The sequence below is a fragment of the Arachis ipaensis genome, chromosome B9, assembly GCF_059453495.1.
Source record: "Arachis ipaensis isolate K30076 ecotype BB chromosome B9, ASM5945349v1, whole genome shotgun sequence".
Classification (NCBI taxonomy): domain Eukaryota; kingdom Viridiplantae; phylum Streptophyta; class Magnoliopsida; order Fabales; family Fabaceae; genus Arachis; species Arachis ipaensis.
Genome location: NC_142444.1, coordinates 133,151,611 through 133,170,957, shown reverse-complemented (window position 1 = coordinate 133,170,957; position 19,347 = coordinate 133,151,611). Strand labels below are relative to the sequence as shown.

The window sequence follows — 19,347 nt, the reverse complement described above, 5'->3', positions numbered from 1 at the left end:
ATAATTATATGATTTGAGACTTGATCAAAAAAAGACTTTTCAAAGGTTCTGGGTCTTACAAAAATAACCTAATTACAAAATTTAAAGGAGTGTAGGGACTCAATTAAAAAGTAAAAAAATATATGGACTTTATTGAAAGTTTGGTGAAACTATAAAGACCAACAGAATAATTAAACCTTGCTTTCATTCTAAGTAACTTTATTTTTTATTAAGAGTAATAATTATCAATCGTAAAAAAATTAATATTATTAAAGGATAAAAATAAAATTTATTTTAATGTTAAATGTAAACCCCGGTTAAATTAGTAGATAATTAGTCAATAAATTAATTTTTAATAAGGAATATTAGAAACATGAATATTATATCAAATTAGGATAGAGCTCATCAAAACGAGAATTTTGACACTAATTTCGAAAAAAACAGTCTAAGATTGGACCGAACAGGCCAAACCGGTTGAACCGGGCCCAAACCGGGCCCGTGGGCCCAACCAGCCCAGCACGTTTAAGTGAATTGCGGTTTCTTCCTCCCCATTTCAGCAAATGATACGCTGAAGCCATAGAGGGGAGAGAAGAGAAAACCTTCCCTAACCTTACGTTACTTTCCAACGTACGTAACTCCTCCGTCCGAGCTCCGATCGCCGCACCGTTTGCGGCCACGCGTTCACCGCGTCGAGCTCTATATTTCTATCAAAACAATTTCATTGGTAACTTGTTTAATCACACTCAGCCTTCATTTCCCCCAATTTTCGAGTTTTGAGAAGGGGTGTTGAATTTCTTTGATTTTTGATGTTTTAGGATCCAATTAGCTTGAGAAAAATGTTCACTCTTGCTTATGTGAAGCTTGGGTAAGGTGAGGATACAATAATTCTATTTTATTTTCATTGAATTTGAGCTTTGAGTATTAAATTGGATATATATGTGTTATGAATGTGTATTAGGTTGTGAATAAATAATTGGAGCTTGAAATTGTGAATACTGGAACTTGGAGGAAGCAGATTAGTTGAGTTTTGAGGGGTTGCCTTGGTTTTGAATAAATAGCTTTGGTCAATACGTGGAAATCGGCCAAGGTATGGTTTAGGTTTTTTGCATTTAATATATAATGTTCTGTGAAAACTTAGGCTAGATGACCATAGGATAAGTTGGAATGCAAGTGTATGTTTAATGTTTAGTAATTTTTCGATGAATATATTTGGTTGAAGTTTATTGGATAATTAGTTATTAATTTTGGATGGTGAATGTTGTTATGTTAATTTGGAGAGAATTATAGTTGAATGTTATTGTTGATGAACAGGGTTGGTATGGTGCTTGTTGATTAACTAATGATTTGGTAAATTATTGATTTGAGGTATTTTGTGTTAGAAGCCTAGGATTAGTGAACTATGGTCCTTAGTTTAATTTTGGTTGTTGAATTTGAATATTGTATGAGTATAATTGTTGATCTGAGGTAGATTTATTGTGGTGATTATTATGATGATGAGGAAGGGTATGTTGAATTGAAAAGAAAGCAGGTTTGGACCCGAAAAGGGTGGCAAAGTCCAAATTTTAGAGGAGATGTTGCCGAAATTTTATAAAAAATCAGAGATTTTGTTTATATGATTATTTAAAAAGATTTATATTCAAAGGTTATATGGTTTGATTTAGAGTTATTAAGAAAATGAGCATGTTTTAGGTTTGATTCATTTAGAAAAGAATGAATTATGTTTTGAATTGGAACTATTGATGGACGGAATGGGAGGTGCGATAATGAAGTATAAGGATTGAATATGATTGACGTATAATGATGAATGAGATGCGATTAAGAATGATGTGGATGTTGATGAATTATAATTGAATTATTTATATGGCTTATGAATTTGAATAATCTGAGATACGGGATTCCCTGGATCAAGTGTCGTGGCTTGCCACCACGTGTACCAGGTTGAAAACTCGATACTCTGTTGACCCTATGACGTAAGTGTGACCGAGCACTATATAAATTCCCGGGAATGTTACCCCCATTGAGCAATATTGATTATTTGAGAAAAAGCTATGCATAGACTCTTGGGGATGCACGTCGGGGGACAGTCTAAGGACAATTCAGACTTGTCGGGTTGGCTGGATAACCGACAGATGAGCCTCATCAGCCATAGAACAGGCATGCATCATATGCATATTACTTGAATTACTTGCTTGTGCTTTAATTGGGTGTGCCTATCTGTATTTGCCATGCTAAATGTGTATTTATTACCTGCAGTAGTTGTAACCTTCCTGTGTTTGCCTTTATCTGTCTATTTGTCTGTGAAAATGCATGATGGAGTTGGAGGTATGGAGGAATGGCAGTATAGGACTTAGATTTAAGGTTAAGTTAAGTTAGGATTAAATATTTTTAGAAAACCACCTTTTATGGCTTCTGTTTAATACTTTAAGCTCTATAATCTGAGTGTCGGCGTTCTAGGATTGCCTCTGGCATTCCCAGGACCTTATATATTATGTGTGTGGCACCTTTACCATATTGAGAACCTCCGGTTCTCATTCTACACTATGTTGTTGTTTTTCAGATGCAGGTCAAGAGGCATCTCGTTAGGCGTCTGGACTCTTGAAGCGGAGTGGTTACAGGGTTATTTTATTATGCTATGATGTATATATATATATATATATATATGTACTTGGTTTTCTCTCTGCATAACTTGTTATTTTGATCCTCTTAGAGGTTTATGGAGAGGTAGGATTGTGTATATGTACTTTTGGGTTTTGGATATGTATGTATATATATGTAAATATTCTCCGGCCAGTCTTGACTTCGCAGGCTGAGTCAGGAGCTTGTTATTTTGTATCTTTGGCACTCTATTCCTACTTCTGTCATCTTATGTTTAGTAGTTATGGTTTTCTTAGCACGCAAGTCAACTCGTTCCTTGAGTGTTGCGCTTTTATTTTGCGATTTTTATTTCCTCTATTCTTCAAGGCTCCTAGCATATTATAATTCTTCTGCTATTATATGTACTCATTTTATTTTAGAGGTTGTAATACCACACCACCTCTGTTTTACGACTTAAGCGTAAAGGTTAGTGTGGTAGGGTGTTACATTAAAAATAAAATTTTATTAAATTAAACATTAAAAAAATTTAGTATATTATAGACAAAAAAGTATGATTTATATTTCATTGTATAATGTACCATATTTTTTCCTTTTTCGGAAGTTTCTCTACTAATTTTTTTACAAGTATGAGTAAAAATCTTGAATTTGTAATACAATTTATTATGTCAAAATTCATTTTTACTTTATTTGATTTGGTAACTTTTCTAAGAGTAATGTATCATTTTTATCCCTAATATTTTCGTCCTATTTAAGTCTCTAACATTTCAAAATCGTCTCAATATTGTCTTACCGTTTGTCAACAGATTACTAATGGCATGCCAACATTGAAACAATTTCAAAATATTAGGGACTTAAAATAGAACGATTTAAACGTTAGGAACAACTTTAAGACTTATTCCAAATTGTTAGGACAAAAACGATATCTTATTCAACATAAATAGAGTAAATGCCCAAATTGGTCCCTGAATTTCTAATCGCTATTCAATTTAGTCCTTGATTTTTAAAATAACTAACTAAATCCCTGAAATTAAAAAACGTGCATCTCTGTTAGTCCCTCGCAGAAGTGTCGTCTAAACGTTGATGATGTGGAACGTGAACTGCCATGTGGGCATTCCAGCTGTATGCTGATGTGTACCAAGGTTGAATTTGATTCAAATTGGTATCTAGAATTGCTTAATAATACTCAAATTAGTCCATTTTCAATTATAAAACCCTAATTCCCAAATCATTGTCTTCTCTTCTTCAACCTCTCTTCTTCGCCTTAATACCCAAATTAATTTCTCGTTTGCGTGAGTGATGATGGGTGGTGGCGAGAGAAGCCAAAGTAGCTCAAGTAGAAACAACTCTGTAGGGAGACCTTATGGTAGCAAAGGAATGCGCAATAGGGGAAGTAGGAACGCCGTTTTCTGCAATTGCAGGCTTCAGACGGTGATGAAGTACTCAACGACGGCAGAAAATTCTGGTAGACCATTTTATGGTTGTCCGAACTATGAGGTAAGGTTATGGCTGTGAAGAAAATGTTAAGATGGTTTCACTTTGAGCTTGGATTCACCTGGGTTTTTTATTCTGCAGTATGGAATCCATTGTAATTTTTTTCGCTGGGCTGATGGATATGAAGAACCAATTTGTACAACACCCATTCAACAAGAAGTTTTGCATCAGTTAAATTGGAGGATGACAAGCTTGGAGAGTGATGTTAAGACCGTGAAGATATTTACAATGGTGCTGCTGGCTTTTGTAGTTACTTTTGGTGTGTGTTTAGGTTTTAGCTTGTTGGGGTTTATATTCAACAAATGATGATTATGTTATGAAATTTTAAATTTCTTAAGTGGTATGTAATGTCTTGATGAAGATGGAATGAAATGAAACACTAATTTTACATGAGTTCAACTCTTGATGCTGCACTTGTTCTGCTAAAATTGTGTTCAATTAAACCAAAAATAGATAAATCAAAACATGCAACAAAGCTAATATGAAATTAATTTAACATAACATAATATTTTCCAGAGCATGGAACAAGTGTTTTTTGTGCTAAAGCACATTGTGCATAACATACTATCACAACCCAAAACATCATAGGCCATAACAACATTCAAAGGCCATGCATACAGATTTCGAAGGTTACATTACAAAAAACACATTGTTTAACCATAGCATTCAACTACAACAGCATGAACTCAAAACGCCACTACACTCTGTGCTAGCTAGACACTTTTTCTAGGTAGGTTGAATCCTGGAGTTGGAACAAATTTCAAAAGGAGGCCAGTTTTTCAGGGGTTACTGCACTAGCTCCCTGAATAGTCTATCTTGAAATCTCAGTTGGATGTGGAGTAGCCTCAACAGTAGCAACAGTAGATGAAGTTGTTGGTGCAGAATTTAAAGTCCACAAACTAACCGGCAAGTGCATCGGGTCATACCAAGTAGTACCTCAAGTGAATGAGGGTCGATCCCACGAGGATTGATAGATCAAGCAACAATAGTCAAGTGATTTGCTTAGTCAGACAAACAGAAAATGGTGTTTGAGAGTTCAATTGCATTAATCAGTAAATTCAGTAAATCAAAAAGCAAGCAGTAAACAAGTTGTGAATAGTTTATGGAAAAACAGTTAAGACTTCAGAGTTATCTATTTTCCGGATTGACTTTTCTTACTAACTATTTTAATCATGCAAGATTTAATTCATAGCAAACTATAAGTGACTAAACCCTAATTCCTTAGACCTTTTTAGTCTCCTCTAACCTTCATCAACCGCCAATTCCTTGGTCACTTAATTCCAATTAGATGGTGAAGTTCAATTCTAGTTATATGCCACAGAAACCCTAATTACACAAATATAAGAGGATTATATGTCACGTATCCTATTAAGTTCAGATAATTAGAAATTTAGGAAAAATTGTTTTCAAGCTTTTGTTCAAGTAAAGAGCTTTTCCAAGTAAAACAAGAACTCAATTAGAACCAAGGTCATACTTCTGTTCCACCCAAATTCATAAGATAAAGAATGAAAACATTTTTGAAATATAAATCAGTACATGAATTAAAATAGAAAAATAATATTATCAATCCATACAATAGACAGAGCTCCTAACCTTAACAATGAAGGTTTAGTTGCTCATGGTTCAGAGAGAAAACTAGGATTCAGGTAAACTGTAAATTGCGAAATGAGGTTGAAGAGAAGAGAAGAGCTCGAAGGGCTGATTCTTTTCCCTTTTATATATAATCCTAATTAATGTAAAATATATTTCCTAAAATAAATAATATCTTTTCTTAAGTATAAATAAAATAAAAGTTTAAATCAAAATTATTTTAATTGATCCGTGCAGCCTTTGGAACGAATTGGGGACCACTTGGGTTAGAAGAGTTCACGCCAAACTTGGAAAATCCAAGTTCAGCGTGGATTGATGTGCGTAACTCCCCTTTGTAGTCTTCAAGCTGGCGCTGAACTTGGAGATCTTCAAGTTCAGCGTGGGATAGGCAGCGTAAATTCTCATTGGGATTTTTCCATTGGCGCCGAACTTGAAGAACTTCAAGTTCGGCGTGGAGGAGGCAGCGTGTCTTTCTTGGAATTTTTTATTTGACGGCGAATGATAAACCCCATTTTTAGGGTTTATCTTGTGCTTAATTTAGTAGATTTTATACATTATTCTCACATTTATTCATATAATTTGCATGTTTTATATTTTTCTTCCTAATTTTGTACTATGATTGGAAACATGTTTCTTTGGCCTTAAATTTGCTAATTTTAATCCCCTCTTATTACCATTCGATGCCGTGATATGTTTGCTGAGTATTTTTAGGGTTTATAGGGCAGGAATGGCTTAAAGGACGGAAAGAAAGCATGCAAAGGTGGAAGAAATGCAAGAAAATGATGTTTTGAGAAGCTGGCAGCGACGCGTACGCGTGACATGACGCGTATGCGTGACCAGGATTTTTGTCAAGCGACGCGTACGCGTGACAAAGCATCACGTGCTGCAGATATCAGAAAACGCTGGGGCGATTTCTGGGCTATTTTTTTGGCCCAGTTCCAAGCCCGAAAACACAGATTAGAGGCTACAGAGTGGGGAAATCATTCATTCAGACCTCATTATTCACACATTAGGTTTAGATGTAGTTTTTCTGGAGAGGGAGGCTCTCTCCTCTCTCTAGGTTTTAGGGTTTTTAGCTTTGTTTCTTCTCAATTTCAGAATTCTACTTTAATTTAGTTTTCTTCTACATTCTATTATTCTAACATCTTAGTTTAATTTCCCTTGTTGATGTTTTTATTTTCCCAATTTAATTTATGAACTCTTCATATTAGATTCGATTTTCCTTTTAATGCAATTTGAGGTATTTCATGTTTATTGCTTCTTCCTTTATTTGTTGCTGTTGATTCCTTGCAATTGTTAGTTTAGATTTTATTATCTCTTATTAATTTTCTATGTTTCTATTTTATGCCTTCCAAGTGTTTGATAAAATGCTTGGTTGGATTTTAAATTAGATTTTTACGTTCTTAGCTTAGATTGAGTAAATTGGAGACTCTTGAATTATCAAAGTCTCTTGTTGGTTGGTGATTAAAAGTTGCTAGCTGACTTGAGCCTCACTAACTCTAGTCTTTGATTAGGACTTGTGAACTCAAGTTGAATTGCTCACTTGACTTACCTTCAATTGTTAGAGGTTAACTAAGTGAGAGCAAAAGGCAATTACCATCACAATTGACTATGATAATGGGGATAGAAATCCCAATTCTTGTTCCTTATTTCAAAACCCAAAAAGATACAATCTCATAACCAATTATAAGTACACTTCCCTGCAATTCCTTGAGAGACGACCCGAGGTTTAATACTTCGGTTAATTTTATTGGGTTTGCTTAAGTGACAAACAAGTTAAATTTGATTGAGGTTTAATTGTCGGTTTAGAACTATACTTACAACGCGCTTTTTTTTTTTGTGAAATTCTTTACCGACGATTTTTCCCCCGTCAATTTTTGGCGCCGTTGCTGGGGACTTGCAAATTTGTGCCTTATTATTGGTTATTGTGAATATTGTAAATACGTTTGCCTTTTTGTTTCTTTGTTAGTTGTTTCTAGTTTTAGGAGTTTACTTTCATTGTTTCTTATTAGTTTTTGTTTTTATTTTCTCTTGTTACTATGAATTCTCACCCATTTGGCTATGAGTTTGGTTTAACTTTTGTTGTAGGGAATGAAAATTACAATGAGAACATGCATCAAGGATGGGACAATCAAAGGTGGGAGGACTCTCAAGCTTATGGACAACCCTCTTGGCAACAACCTCCACCAACTTACTATGAGCAAGAGCCATTCTAAGGTGTATACCAAGACAATGGATATGGTGGACCCCTTTGTAGTTACCAACAAGCCCCACCATATGCCTATGAACCCCCTCCTCAACATAGCTTTGAACCACCATACTCACAAGCCACTTACAATCAAACACTTCCATATGCTCCTAACCCTTATCCAACATACCAACCACCTTACGAACCATATGAGCCATACATAGAGCCGCCCACATTCCAACACAATTACTCCCAAGAACCACCACCTCCATATACACCATATCCATATCCATCAATCCAAGAGCCATATGATCCCAATTATGCTATCCAAGCGGAACAAGAGTCAAGGGATCGTCTCAAGGAAACACTGGATCAACTTCAAGCAACCATTCATCAAATGGAGCAAGAGGAAAGCCAAAAAGCACACGAAGCTCTCATGGCTAACATATCTCAAGTTGAGAACAAAGGATTGAAGTGTGTTGTGCAACAAGTGGAAAAGATGGAGAGTGTTGAACCGCCACATCCTTATTATGATAAACCACCCTCATATCATGAACCTTTCCTCCCAAGAAATGAACCCTCATATCCACCCCAATCTCCAATGCATGATACTCTTGGTGTTCTTCTTCAAGGGCAAAGAGAGATGCAAAGGGAGGTACTAGAATTCACGGCTGCCTTGACCGAGGTAGTAAATCGATTAGCTTTCCAACATTTGGACACTCAAGGAACCCCTACATGTGGAGGATCAATAGAAGAGCGTAGCATGAAGGAGAGACTAGGAACTCCGATGGACAATGAGGAACGTGACTTTGTATTGGAACAAGTGGAGGAAGCCGTAATAGTTGAAGAGGAAGAAGTGGTTGAAGACTTAGGAGATGCTGAACCTCCATGGGAATCCAAAGTTGTAAATTATTCCTCCAAGAAGCTTGAAATCAATGTCAAGGAGGCTAGTGCACAACCTCCATGGCATATTCCCTATGAAAAATTGGATGGGATAGATCAAGAAGCAAGTTCCCTTGGTGATGATGATCATGAATCAAGTCTTCCTAGTGATGAATCTACATCCGTAAATGAACCCCTTGGGTATGAAGAACCTTCTCTAAATAAGTTTGAGAATGATGTGGAAGTGGAAGTCCTTCAAAAAGGTTGGACATGAGTTGAGTATGCTTTATCAAGAATGTTGGAAATTTCTCTACCTAGGTGGCCGTCCACTCCTTCATTTGAGTGGGTAAGACTTATCTCCATTCGCTTTACTGTCCCACTTGAGTATGGTATTCTTGAAACGGATGATCAACTTAGGAGGCTTTGTGGCATTAAGCATAAGAGAAGGATGTTCAGTGGTTGGAGTTGCAAATCTAGACTCATCAAGGTTGATATTTCAAGAGCTAGATGCAAGGGTTGGACTAGTGATCAATTGGTGGGATCTAAGAGAAGAGTTTGGTACTTCATAGAGAATTCGAATTGCTTGCCACCTGATTGGAACAATGATGAGCAACTCAAAGACGGGTGTAGAAACAAGATTTGGGATCCCGGCATACAAGAGGATCAACCTTGGGAGCTCAAAGCTTGTGAAGAACTTCATCAAGGCTTGGTGAACTCATTCGGAAATGTCGAAGCTTATTGGAAGTCCAAGCGTTGGTGGAAGTTTCAAGATGAGTTCAAGCACAAGCCACCATGACAAATATCTCACCAAATGTCCAACTTAAGGACTTTAACTAAAAGTGATAGGTGGGAGACACCCTACTATGGTAAATTCTTCCTATTTTCTCTTTTATTTATACTGGTAATAAGTTGCATTTCAATTTTTAGTTATCTTTATTTAGTTAAATTGTGGTTTTACTGGTTTAACCATGGTTGGCATTAATTTGACAGCTGGTATATTTTTTTTAAAAAAGGAGAGGATGTGACGTGTACGCGTCGATGCGAATTTTGCTCTCTAGTAAAAAGTTACAGAGAGTTGGGCTGAAACCGCACGGAAGGATGCCAGGCACATAACCACACCCACGTGTGCGGGTCGCCGACGCATACGCATCATATTCATTTCTGGCCTTCCACGCATACGCGTGACCGACGCGTACGCGTCGTATCAAAATGCTACCCCAATGCAAAGTTACAGAGAGTTGTGTGAAAACGGCACTGGAATTGTGCGTTTAGCACAATTTTGACCGATGCGTACGCGTGGCTCACGCGTACGCGTCACCTTCATTTCCCTCAACCCACGCACACGCGTGAGCCACACGTACACGTGGGTTTGAATTCACTAACACTCCTCACATGAGAACCCTACCCACTCGCGTCGCTCACTCACTATCCACCTCCAACGTTTCCTTTCTCTCTTCCCTCCTCTGCAAACTCAACCCACCCATAACCATCCTCCATCAGCCACCGCCGGCCGCCGCCGCCGACCGCTCTTCTGCCTACTCTTCCCTTCCTCTCCTCTTCAACCACCTCACCTGATTCTTTAAGCATTGCATCTGAACTGCCCTTCTTCTATGGCTCTGCTTCTTCCCCTGCTTCCTGAGTTCAGCACCACCATTCTACCTTCATCACCGCCATCTGTAGTCGCCGTCTTTGGGTTGGCACTGCTCTTTCCCCCTTCCACTTTCCATCTCTGCTTCTACTTCCGAAACCCCTTCCAGGTTTCCCCTGTTCTTCCTTTTGCGTTCTTTCTATTCTGTTTAGTTAGCACACTTAGCTTACTTTAATTGCATTTTAGTTAGTTAGAATTGCATGCGGTTAGGTAGTTAAATGATTTTGTAGGGGATTTAGGTTTGAATTCTATTGTTTATTCTATCTGAAATTGGTTTTTCTGTTGCTGGTAATGACTTACCCCTGTGTTAATTTGGTTTGTGGATGCTGCTGCATAATTGTTCTTGCTGTTTCCCTGTTGCTGATGATTGCTATTTTATATGAACAATTTATGGATTTTCTGCAGTGATACCGATTTTGCTTAACGTTTGATTCTAAGTTGTTATTGCTGCTGTGTTCGTGTTTATTGCTACTATTTGGAATGAGTATGTTCTTGATTTTATTCCTTCTTCTGGTACACAGATAAGTTCAGAATATTGCCTGCCCTTGCTGCTGCATGATGGCCTATTTGTTTAGTTCATACAAATTCACATGTGATTTGTGTGTGTTTAGTAGTTAATATATTCATATGACACTTGGTTTGATGGATTGAAATTGGCTGCTCTGTTTGAATATGCATATCAGCTCATATAAAATTATAGTTGCTGATTTATCTGAATTGTTTTGAACTCATATGAGCTACATATTGCTGCTATACTACTCTAGCTTAATGTTAACTGAATCATATGGATTTACTGTTCACTGCATCTGTTTGAATTTCTCTAAATTCATATGACTTGTTGTTTACTGCTGTTTTTATCCAGGAACGCTCAATTTACTGTCAGAATGTTGTCGAATTTTTCTAAAATGTTTATGCTATCAATTTCCAATTGTGAATTGAATTTGGCACATTTTGACTTTATTCCTACTTGATTACTGCCAAATTCAATTCATAAATTGGTCAGCTAGCATTTCCACCCCTTCTTTACTTCCCTTTATCTGAACTACTTGTTTAATGGCAACAAGGAACTATTTGACGAAATTCTGTGTCAAATAAAACCTTGATTGACCAAGTGATTTTGAAGCCCTTTTCTGTTTTTAATTTTGTTTCAAGTTAGGTCAATACCCTTCTGTTTCTGGCTTTCTGTCTGCTTGCTTATTTACCTACTTTTCTTTCTTCTGCTTTATTTAATATTCTGTATCCTATCATTTCTGTTTTCAGAATGTCTGACAGAGGGAAAGGCAAAGCCAAGGTAACCTCCAATAAGAGGAAAAGGTCGCAGCCATCCACTGAGCCGGCGACCTTAGGCTTATTTGAGCGAAAGCTTAATGAGAAGGAGAAGGCTGACCAAGCTATGCCTTCTAACAACTCATATAAGTTTCCCAACCTATACTATGAGCTCAGATTTGAGCACTTTGATAAGCAGAACCTCATTGTGAAAAAGAAACTAGTTGTACCCTTCGATCTGAAGCAGTATACTGAGCGTCGGATTGCGGAGAGGGATTGGGTATTTCTGGACAGGGAGTTAGTGCGAGTGAACGAGTCTTGGGTCCGGAAATTCTATTGCAATTTCTACCGAGTGACCCTTGATGCAGTTCATCTCAGAAATAGGCAGATTCTGATTACAGAGGAGGCTATTGAGGAGATCCTCCACTTTTAGCCTATGATCAGTGATAAGGATGCCTTCCATAAGGCTGAGGAGGATATTAAATGCATGAGTTTTGATTGGGACACAGTGCATCATACAATTGCCTTTCCTAATGCCCCTTGGGAGCATGGATCATCGAAAGAGACTCCGAGAGGCATTAAGTTCGATTATCTAAAAAAGGAGGCAAAGCTATGGCAGCAGATTCTATGCACCTATGTCATGCCCAATACTCATTCTACTGAGGTCCCGGCCGATATGGTAGTTCTGATTTGGTGTGTCTTAGAGGGGAATGAGTTGTACCTTCCACGACTCATCAGGAGATACATGTACCGAGCCAATATCAGAGGAAACCTGCCATTCCCTTGTTTGGTCACACAGCTAGCTCACCGGGCTGAGGTACCCTAGGAGCAGGGCAATGAGGCACCAACCGCTCATGGTAAGGAGAAGGTTATCCCTTGGGGTGACTGGTCTAATGACCGCCCAGTAGCCCGATGCAGAGACTGAGCAGCCATACCAGTAGCTACTGAGCCGACTACTTCTTCAGCTGCAGCAGGACCATCTGCACCATCTCGATCAGCACCTTCATCTGCATTACAGCCGGTCTACCATCTTGTGCAGCACCTCTTTGAGCGCATGGATCGGATGGAGCGGCGCTTGTTATGAGCAGTCTGAGCATCGCAACAAGCGATGCTATGCACATTTGAAGCTAATTGTGACTTTGGGGCGTACTGACATCCCCTCTGAGCTTGACACACCCTCGGAGCACTCTGAAGAGGAGGAGGATGATTAGGAGGAGGCCCAGCAGGAGGCGACTCAGCTTGAGCATCCTACAGAGCCACAGGCATAGGCACAGCCAACAGAGCCAGAGGCACATCCTTCGACCGGCGATGATAGAGATGCAAACGTTGACCTCACTCACCCGACTTGATTTGCGGAGCATCGAGAACGATGCTGTTATTTAAGTGTGGGGAGGTTGCCATCATCAGCGGAGTCTATATTTTGGTGAATCATTTCAGACTTTTGTTCTATTTTGCTTTATTTTGTTTTTTTAGTACTTGCATATTTTTACTTTATTGTACTTTTGTTTATTTTTACTTTGTTGCACTTTGTACTTTGGCTTGTATATATCTTAGACTTTTAGTTTGAATTGCACTTTTAGATTATTAGTTGTGATTTGGAAAAATATGGATTATTGAGCTTAGGTTACCCTTTTGCATATGAAACTTTGGTTTATTGAAAATAGGGAGTGAACTAAAAATTTTTAATAACTTTTCATAATCCCAACATTTCATTTAGTGTGTGTGTGTATATATATATATATATATATATATATATATATATATATATATATATATATATATATATATATATATATATATATATATAGTTTGAAATATGGTTTTTGAGCTAAGAACACACAACCCGTGAGTTTTTGAGCTTAATTGCATGGTTACATTATTTAACCATGATTTTTATTCTTGTGTGTTTTCTTCTCTATGATTGCAATCTTTGGTTTGTTCCATTCTATATGTCCATTATTTAGTGTATATTCATGCATATATGTGATTGAGGCCATCATTTGATTATAGCTCACTTATCCCAAATAGCCTACCGTTTCATTTACCTTTGTTTGCCATTTTGAGCTTTTTAACCCCCTATTTGTTCTTTATATTACCACATCACTAGCCTTAAGCAGAAAAATAATTAATTACCCTATTCGAATCTTTGGTTAGCTTAAGATAGTGTGTGTCAACTAAGTGTGGGAAAATGTGGGAACTATGGTTGATGAGAAGGTGTTTTGTTTTTATTGACAAATATTGAGAATTTGGGGTGCTTACTCGTGTGAAATTATAAAAACCATATGCATTGATGTATTATGCTTTCGTTTATATAAAAAAGAAAAAAAAGAGAAAAGAAAAGAAAAAAAAAGAGAAGAAATAAATGAATAGGGGATAAAATCACCCCAATGTTAAGTTCAATAAAAAGATCAATGCATATGTGATGGAATTAGTATTGATACATGAGTGTGTAAAAATATGCAAAAGTGAGATTTTGGGTGGCTAAGCTTGACTTTAGAATTGTATAGAGTGTGTGTATGTGTTAGGTGAGAACTTAGGTTAGTCAAAGATTCATATGATAGCTCGCTTAGCCATACATATATCCTCATGATATTTGCATTTGTACACTTGATAATTGTTGATTGGTTAGATGAAGAGAAAAGTTTTAGAAAGCATGATTAGAGGAGATTTGAGTAGTTTAACCCCAAACACTTGAGTGATTAGAGTGCATATACACATCCAGTGAGGGTTCAATTGCTCATTTCCATATGTCCATATTTGATCATTGCTTGTCTTGCAAGTTTGTGAACTCTTTTGATTAACTCAACTCAATTGTGAATGTGCTTTGATATGATCGATTTAGTCCTTGATTGTGCATATATGATTTCTTGGAAATTTGACTCACTTTGACCACGTATATGCTTATATATATAGTAATTAGAATAGCATGATGCATGTAGGTAGCTTACATCTGGATAGGTTGCATTGCATAAGTTCTACCCTTTTGCCTTTACTCTTTTGGCTCTCTTGAGCTTAGCATGAGGACATGCTAATGTTTAAGTGTGGGGAGATTGATAAACCCCATTTTTAGGGTTTATCTTGTGCTTAATTTAGTAGATTTTATCCATTATTCTCACATTTATTCATATAATTCGCATGTTTTACATTTTCCTTCCTAATTTTGTACTATGATTGGACACATGTTTCTTTGGCCTTAAATTTACTAATATTAATCCCCTCTTATTACCATTCGATGCCGTGATATGTTTGGTGAGTGTTTTCAGGGTTTATAGGGCAGGAATGGCTTAGAGGATGGAAAGGAAGCATGCAAAGGTGAAAGAAAAGCAAGAAAATGAGGTTTTGAGAAGCTGGCAGCGACGCGTACGCGTGGGTGACGCATACGTGTGACAAGTGCAGGAGCCGAGCGACGCGTACGCGTGACATGACGCGTACGCATGACCAGGATTTTTGTTAAACGACGCATACGCGTGACAAAGCATCACGTGCTGCAGATATCAAAAAACGCTGGGGGGCAATTTTTGGGCTGTTTTTTTGGCCCAGTTCCAAGCCCGAAAACACAGATTAGAGGCTGCAGAGTGGGAGAATCATTCATTCAGACCTCATTATTCACACATTAGGTTTAGATGTAGTTTTTCTGGAGAGGGATGCTCTCTCCTCTCTCTAGGTTTTAGGGTTTTTAGCTTTGTTTCTTCTCAATTTCAGAATTCTACTTTACTTTAATTTAGTTTTCTTCTACATTCTATTATTCTAACATCTTAGTTTAATTTCCCTTGTTGATGTTTTTATTTTCCCAATTTAATTTATGAACTCTTCATGTTAGATTCGATTTTCCTTTTAATGCAATTTGAGGTATTTCATGTTTATTGCTTCTTCCTTTATTTGTTGTTGTTGATTCCTTACAATTGTTGGTTTAGATGTTATTATCTCTTATTAATTTTCTATGTTTCTATTTTATGCCTTCCAAGTGTTTGATAAAATGCTTGGTTGGATTTTAAATTAGATTTTTACGTTCTTAGCTTAGATTGAGTAAATTGGAGACTCTTGAATTATCAAAGTCTCTTGTTGGTAGGTGATTGAAAGTTGCTAGTTGGCTTGAGCCTCACTAACTCTAGTCTTTGATTAGAACTTGTGAACTCAAGTTGAATTGCTCACTTGACTTACCTTCAATTGTTAGAGGTTAACTAAGTGAGAGCAAAAGGCAATTACCATCACAAGTGACTATGATAATGGGGATGGGAATTCCAATTCTCAATTCTTGCTAGGACTTTTCTTAATTATTAGTTTATTTTCTTGTCATTTTACTTTCTTGTTCCTTATTTCAAAACCCAAAAAGATACAATCTCATAACCAATTATAAGTACACTTTCCTGCAATTCCTTGAGAGACGACCCGAGGTTTAATACTTTGGTTAATTTTATTGGGTCTGCTTAAGTGACAAACAAGTTAAATTTGATTGAGGTTTAATTGTCGGTTTAGAACTATACTTACAACGCGCTTATTTTTTTGTGAAATTCTTTACCGACGATTTTCCCCCATCACCGAACTTGAATAAACTCAAGTTCGGCGTGGGAGTGGCAGCAAGTTCTCCGTTGCCCGTCCTTTACTCCAACTCTGTCAAATTCGTCCATAACGCTACCTGAAATAAACAGAATTGCTCACAACTCAAAGTAACGTCTATAGTGGCTAAAATATGTTAAATCTTGATCAAATTTAGTAATTCAAATACAAATTCACTAGAAAAAGATAGAGAAGATGCTCACGCATCACAACACCAAACTTGAATTGTTGCTTGTCCTCAAGCAACCAAAATTAGCACATGATTAAGATGTGAATTTGCATGAGAAGCGAGAGTTCAGTTATGCTCATGTCTCTTCTTAAAGTGGGATTTATCTCTTGTAATTCTGAATAGTTTTGGCATCTCACACTCCTTTGAATCAAAGGGGTGTCACTGTCATTCGAAATTAGAATCCGGATCATATTTTGAATTCTCTGATCTTTATACTTCAGTTTAATCCTTGAACACGGCAGATATCCTTTAATTCTCAAGTAATTGGTGCTTTGCACCTAGAGCCTAGCCGTGACTTTAAATGTTCTGTCTCAAGGTTTAATTGACACAAGAACACCACAAGCACTTAACTGGGGAACTCTCTTGAAGTTTTGATTTTTCTTTCAGTTATTCCCAGATAGTGGTGCTCAAAGCCTTTAGCATACTCTGCTAAATGCATTTGATCTCGACTCTCAATGTTCTGTCTCAAGGATTAATTGACACAAGAACACCACAAGCATATGACTAGGGAAACAACTCTTTGAGCTTTTAATCATGGCTGACCTCCCTAGTATTGATACTCAGAGCCTTGGACCCTACTTTTTATTCTTTTTTTGCTTCAAGGATCAACATTTACTAATTCCAGAAAATTCATAATAGTTCTCTAAATTCCTTTTCCTTATACATCAACACCCTTTGATTCAAATTCAAACATGCACGGTTCATGTCATACATTCAGAATCACAGAGAACACCACCATATTTGATTAAATGAGACTACTTTCAGTTATAAACTCTCTTACTCATGCATTACATCTTTTTCTTCTTTCTTTTCTTTAGATTTCAAGCTCAGTGAGCAATACATGAGACATCCTTTCAGAATAAAAATTAAATAACAAAATAAACAGTAAATAAAACTAGAACCTAGAAATTGAAATAACAACTGATCATGCAATAACAAAAATAGCAGAAGACAGGAACCTAATCATAAAAAATAGTAAAATAATAAGGAAAATAAAAAGGAACTTAGCCACCTCAATCTCGCTGGTGGGGATCTCTCTCCTCAGACTGAGCTCCGTATGGTCCTCTCAAGCGGCTGTAGTCCTGTCTCAGCTGGGAGATCTCCTGCCGCTGAAGGTTCTGATCAGCTCTCATCTCATCAAGAGTGGTACAGAGACGCGCCCAACGGCTGTCCTGTGTAGCTCTCATCTCTTCTACAGACGCCATGTACTGCTGCTAGCGGCTGTCATTGGTGACCCTCATCTGCTCCATGGAGAATGCGAGCTGCTTCCAGTATTCTTGAGGAGGGAAGTAGTGTCCCTAAGGCAGTGCTGCTCCTCTTCAGCTCCTTCTTCAGCTCCTTCTTCAGCTTCTTCTCTTGGGAGCCTCTGACATTCCATCGCCAGTTCTATAGTCTTCTTGGTGATGGGCTTCTCATATGGGATGGGGAAATCATTCTCTATCTTCACCCTAGCGGCCTCATAGAGGCGGAAGATGAGATGTGGGAAACCCAAGCTGGCATTCTTCAAGTTTCTAATGTAGAACCTTAATTCATTAATGAAACTGTGGGTGGTCTTAGTGAGACTAGAGACTAGAATAGCCAAGTCAGAAAGGATCTGCTTAGAAGTCTCCATATTCCCTTGAGAAGATGGGAATGGTGGTCTGTTGTTGAACCTATTCTGGTTCCTACCACCTTGATTGAAACCTTGCTGAGGTTTCTGTTGATCCTTCCATGAGAGGTTAGGATGATTCCTCCATGAAGGGTTGTAAGTGTTTCCATAGGTTTCTCCTATATAATTCACCTCCTCCATGGCGGGTTGATCAGGATCATAGGCTTCTTCTTCAAGAGAAGCTTCCTGAGCACTGCCAACTGCAGTTTGCATCCCAGTGAGATGTTGAGAGATCATGTTGACCTATTGGATCAAGATCTTATTCTAAGCCAGGATGGCATTCAAAGTCTCAAACTTCATGAACTCGTTTCTTCTGAGAGATTCCATGGTTTACAAGATTCCTCTCAGAGGTGTACATGAATTGGTTGTTTGCAACCATCTCAATGAGTTCTCTTACTTCTGCAAGTATTTTCTTCAAGTGGAGGGATCCACCTACAGAGCTATCCAAGGAAATCTTGGATATCTCAGACAAGCCATCATAGAACATGCCTATGAGGAACCACTCTGAGAGCATGTCAGGAGGACATCTCCTGATTAATTGCTTGTATCTTTCTCAAGCTTCATAGAGGGATTCACCTTCTCTTTGTCTGAAGGTTTGAACTTCCACTCTAATCTTGCTCATCCTTTGAGGATGAAAGAACTTAGCCAGAAAAGCATTAACTAGGTTTGAACTTCCACTCTAATCTTGCTCATCCTTTGGGCGTCCAACCAGAACTTAGCTCTGTCTCTTAAGGCAAAGGGAAAGAGCATCAGCTTGTAGACTTCAGGATTAACTCCATTAGTCTTTACAGTATCACAGATCTGTAAAAATTTTGCTAAGAACTTATGTGGATCTTCCATTAGAAGTCCATGAAATTTACAGTTTTGCTGCAGAAGAGAGACTAATTGAGGCTTAAACTCAAAATTGTTAGCTCCAATGGCAGGTACAACAATGCTTCTGCCATAAAAGTCAGAGATAGGCATTGTGAAGTCACCAAGGACCTTTCTAGGCTCCTCTTGTGGTTTGGCCATATCCTCTGTTTCTTGTTCAAAACTTTCTGAAAGGTCTTTTCCAGAGTGTTGTGCTTTAGCTAGTTGTAAACGCCTCCTTAGAGTCTTTTTAGGTTCAGGATTAGGAGTTAAGAGGGGTTCTTTATCCCGTTTCTGGACATAAACAAGAAGAAAAGAAAAAAAGAGGAAGAGACCACGCCAATAGGCAAGAAGCTCCTCCTTAAAGTCAGAAGTAAAAATAAAAATAAATAAAATAAGTAAAGAAAAAATACCTTGGATATAGT

General features: G+C 37.6%; 1 protein-coding gene, 1 long non-coding RNA gene and 1 pseudogene across 2 annotated transcripts; all 3 read left to right on the top strand.

Annotated features, from left to right (window-relative positions):
* The first annotated feature begins 523 nt into the window (after positions 1–523).
* LOC148546388 (uncharacterized) lies at positions 524–2,826 on the top strand. Its single transcript, XR_015900082.1, has 4 exons — positions 524–703; positions 795–849; positions 938–1,066; positions 2,537–2,826. It is a non-coding gene; the product is annotated as an uncharacterized LOC148546388 (long non-coding RNA).
* A 1,047-nt stretch (positions 2,827–3,873) lies between these two features.
* LOC148546387 (uncharacterized) lies at positions 3,874–8,999 on the top strand. The gene is made up of 3 exons (XM_088499198.1): positions 3,874–4,068; positions 4,147–4,324; positions 8,176–8,999. Exons 1-3 carry the CDS (start codon positions 3,874–3,876, stop codon positions 8,997–8,999), a joined length of 1,197 nt encoding a protein of 398 aa, XP_088355324.1.
* Positions 9,000–11,634: 2,635 nt separating this feature from the next.
* Positions 11,635–12,465, top strand: LOC148546386 (uncharacterized; annotated as a pseudogene).
* The last annotated feature ends 6,882 nt before the right edge of the window (positions 12,466–19,347 follow it).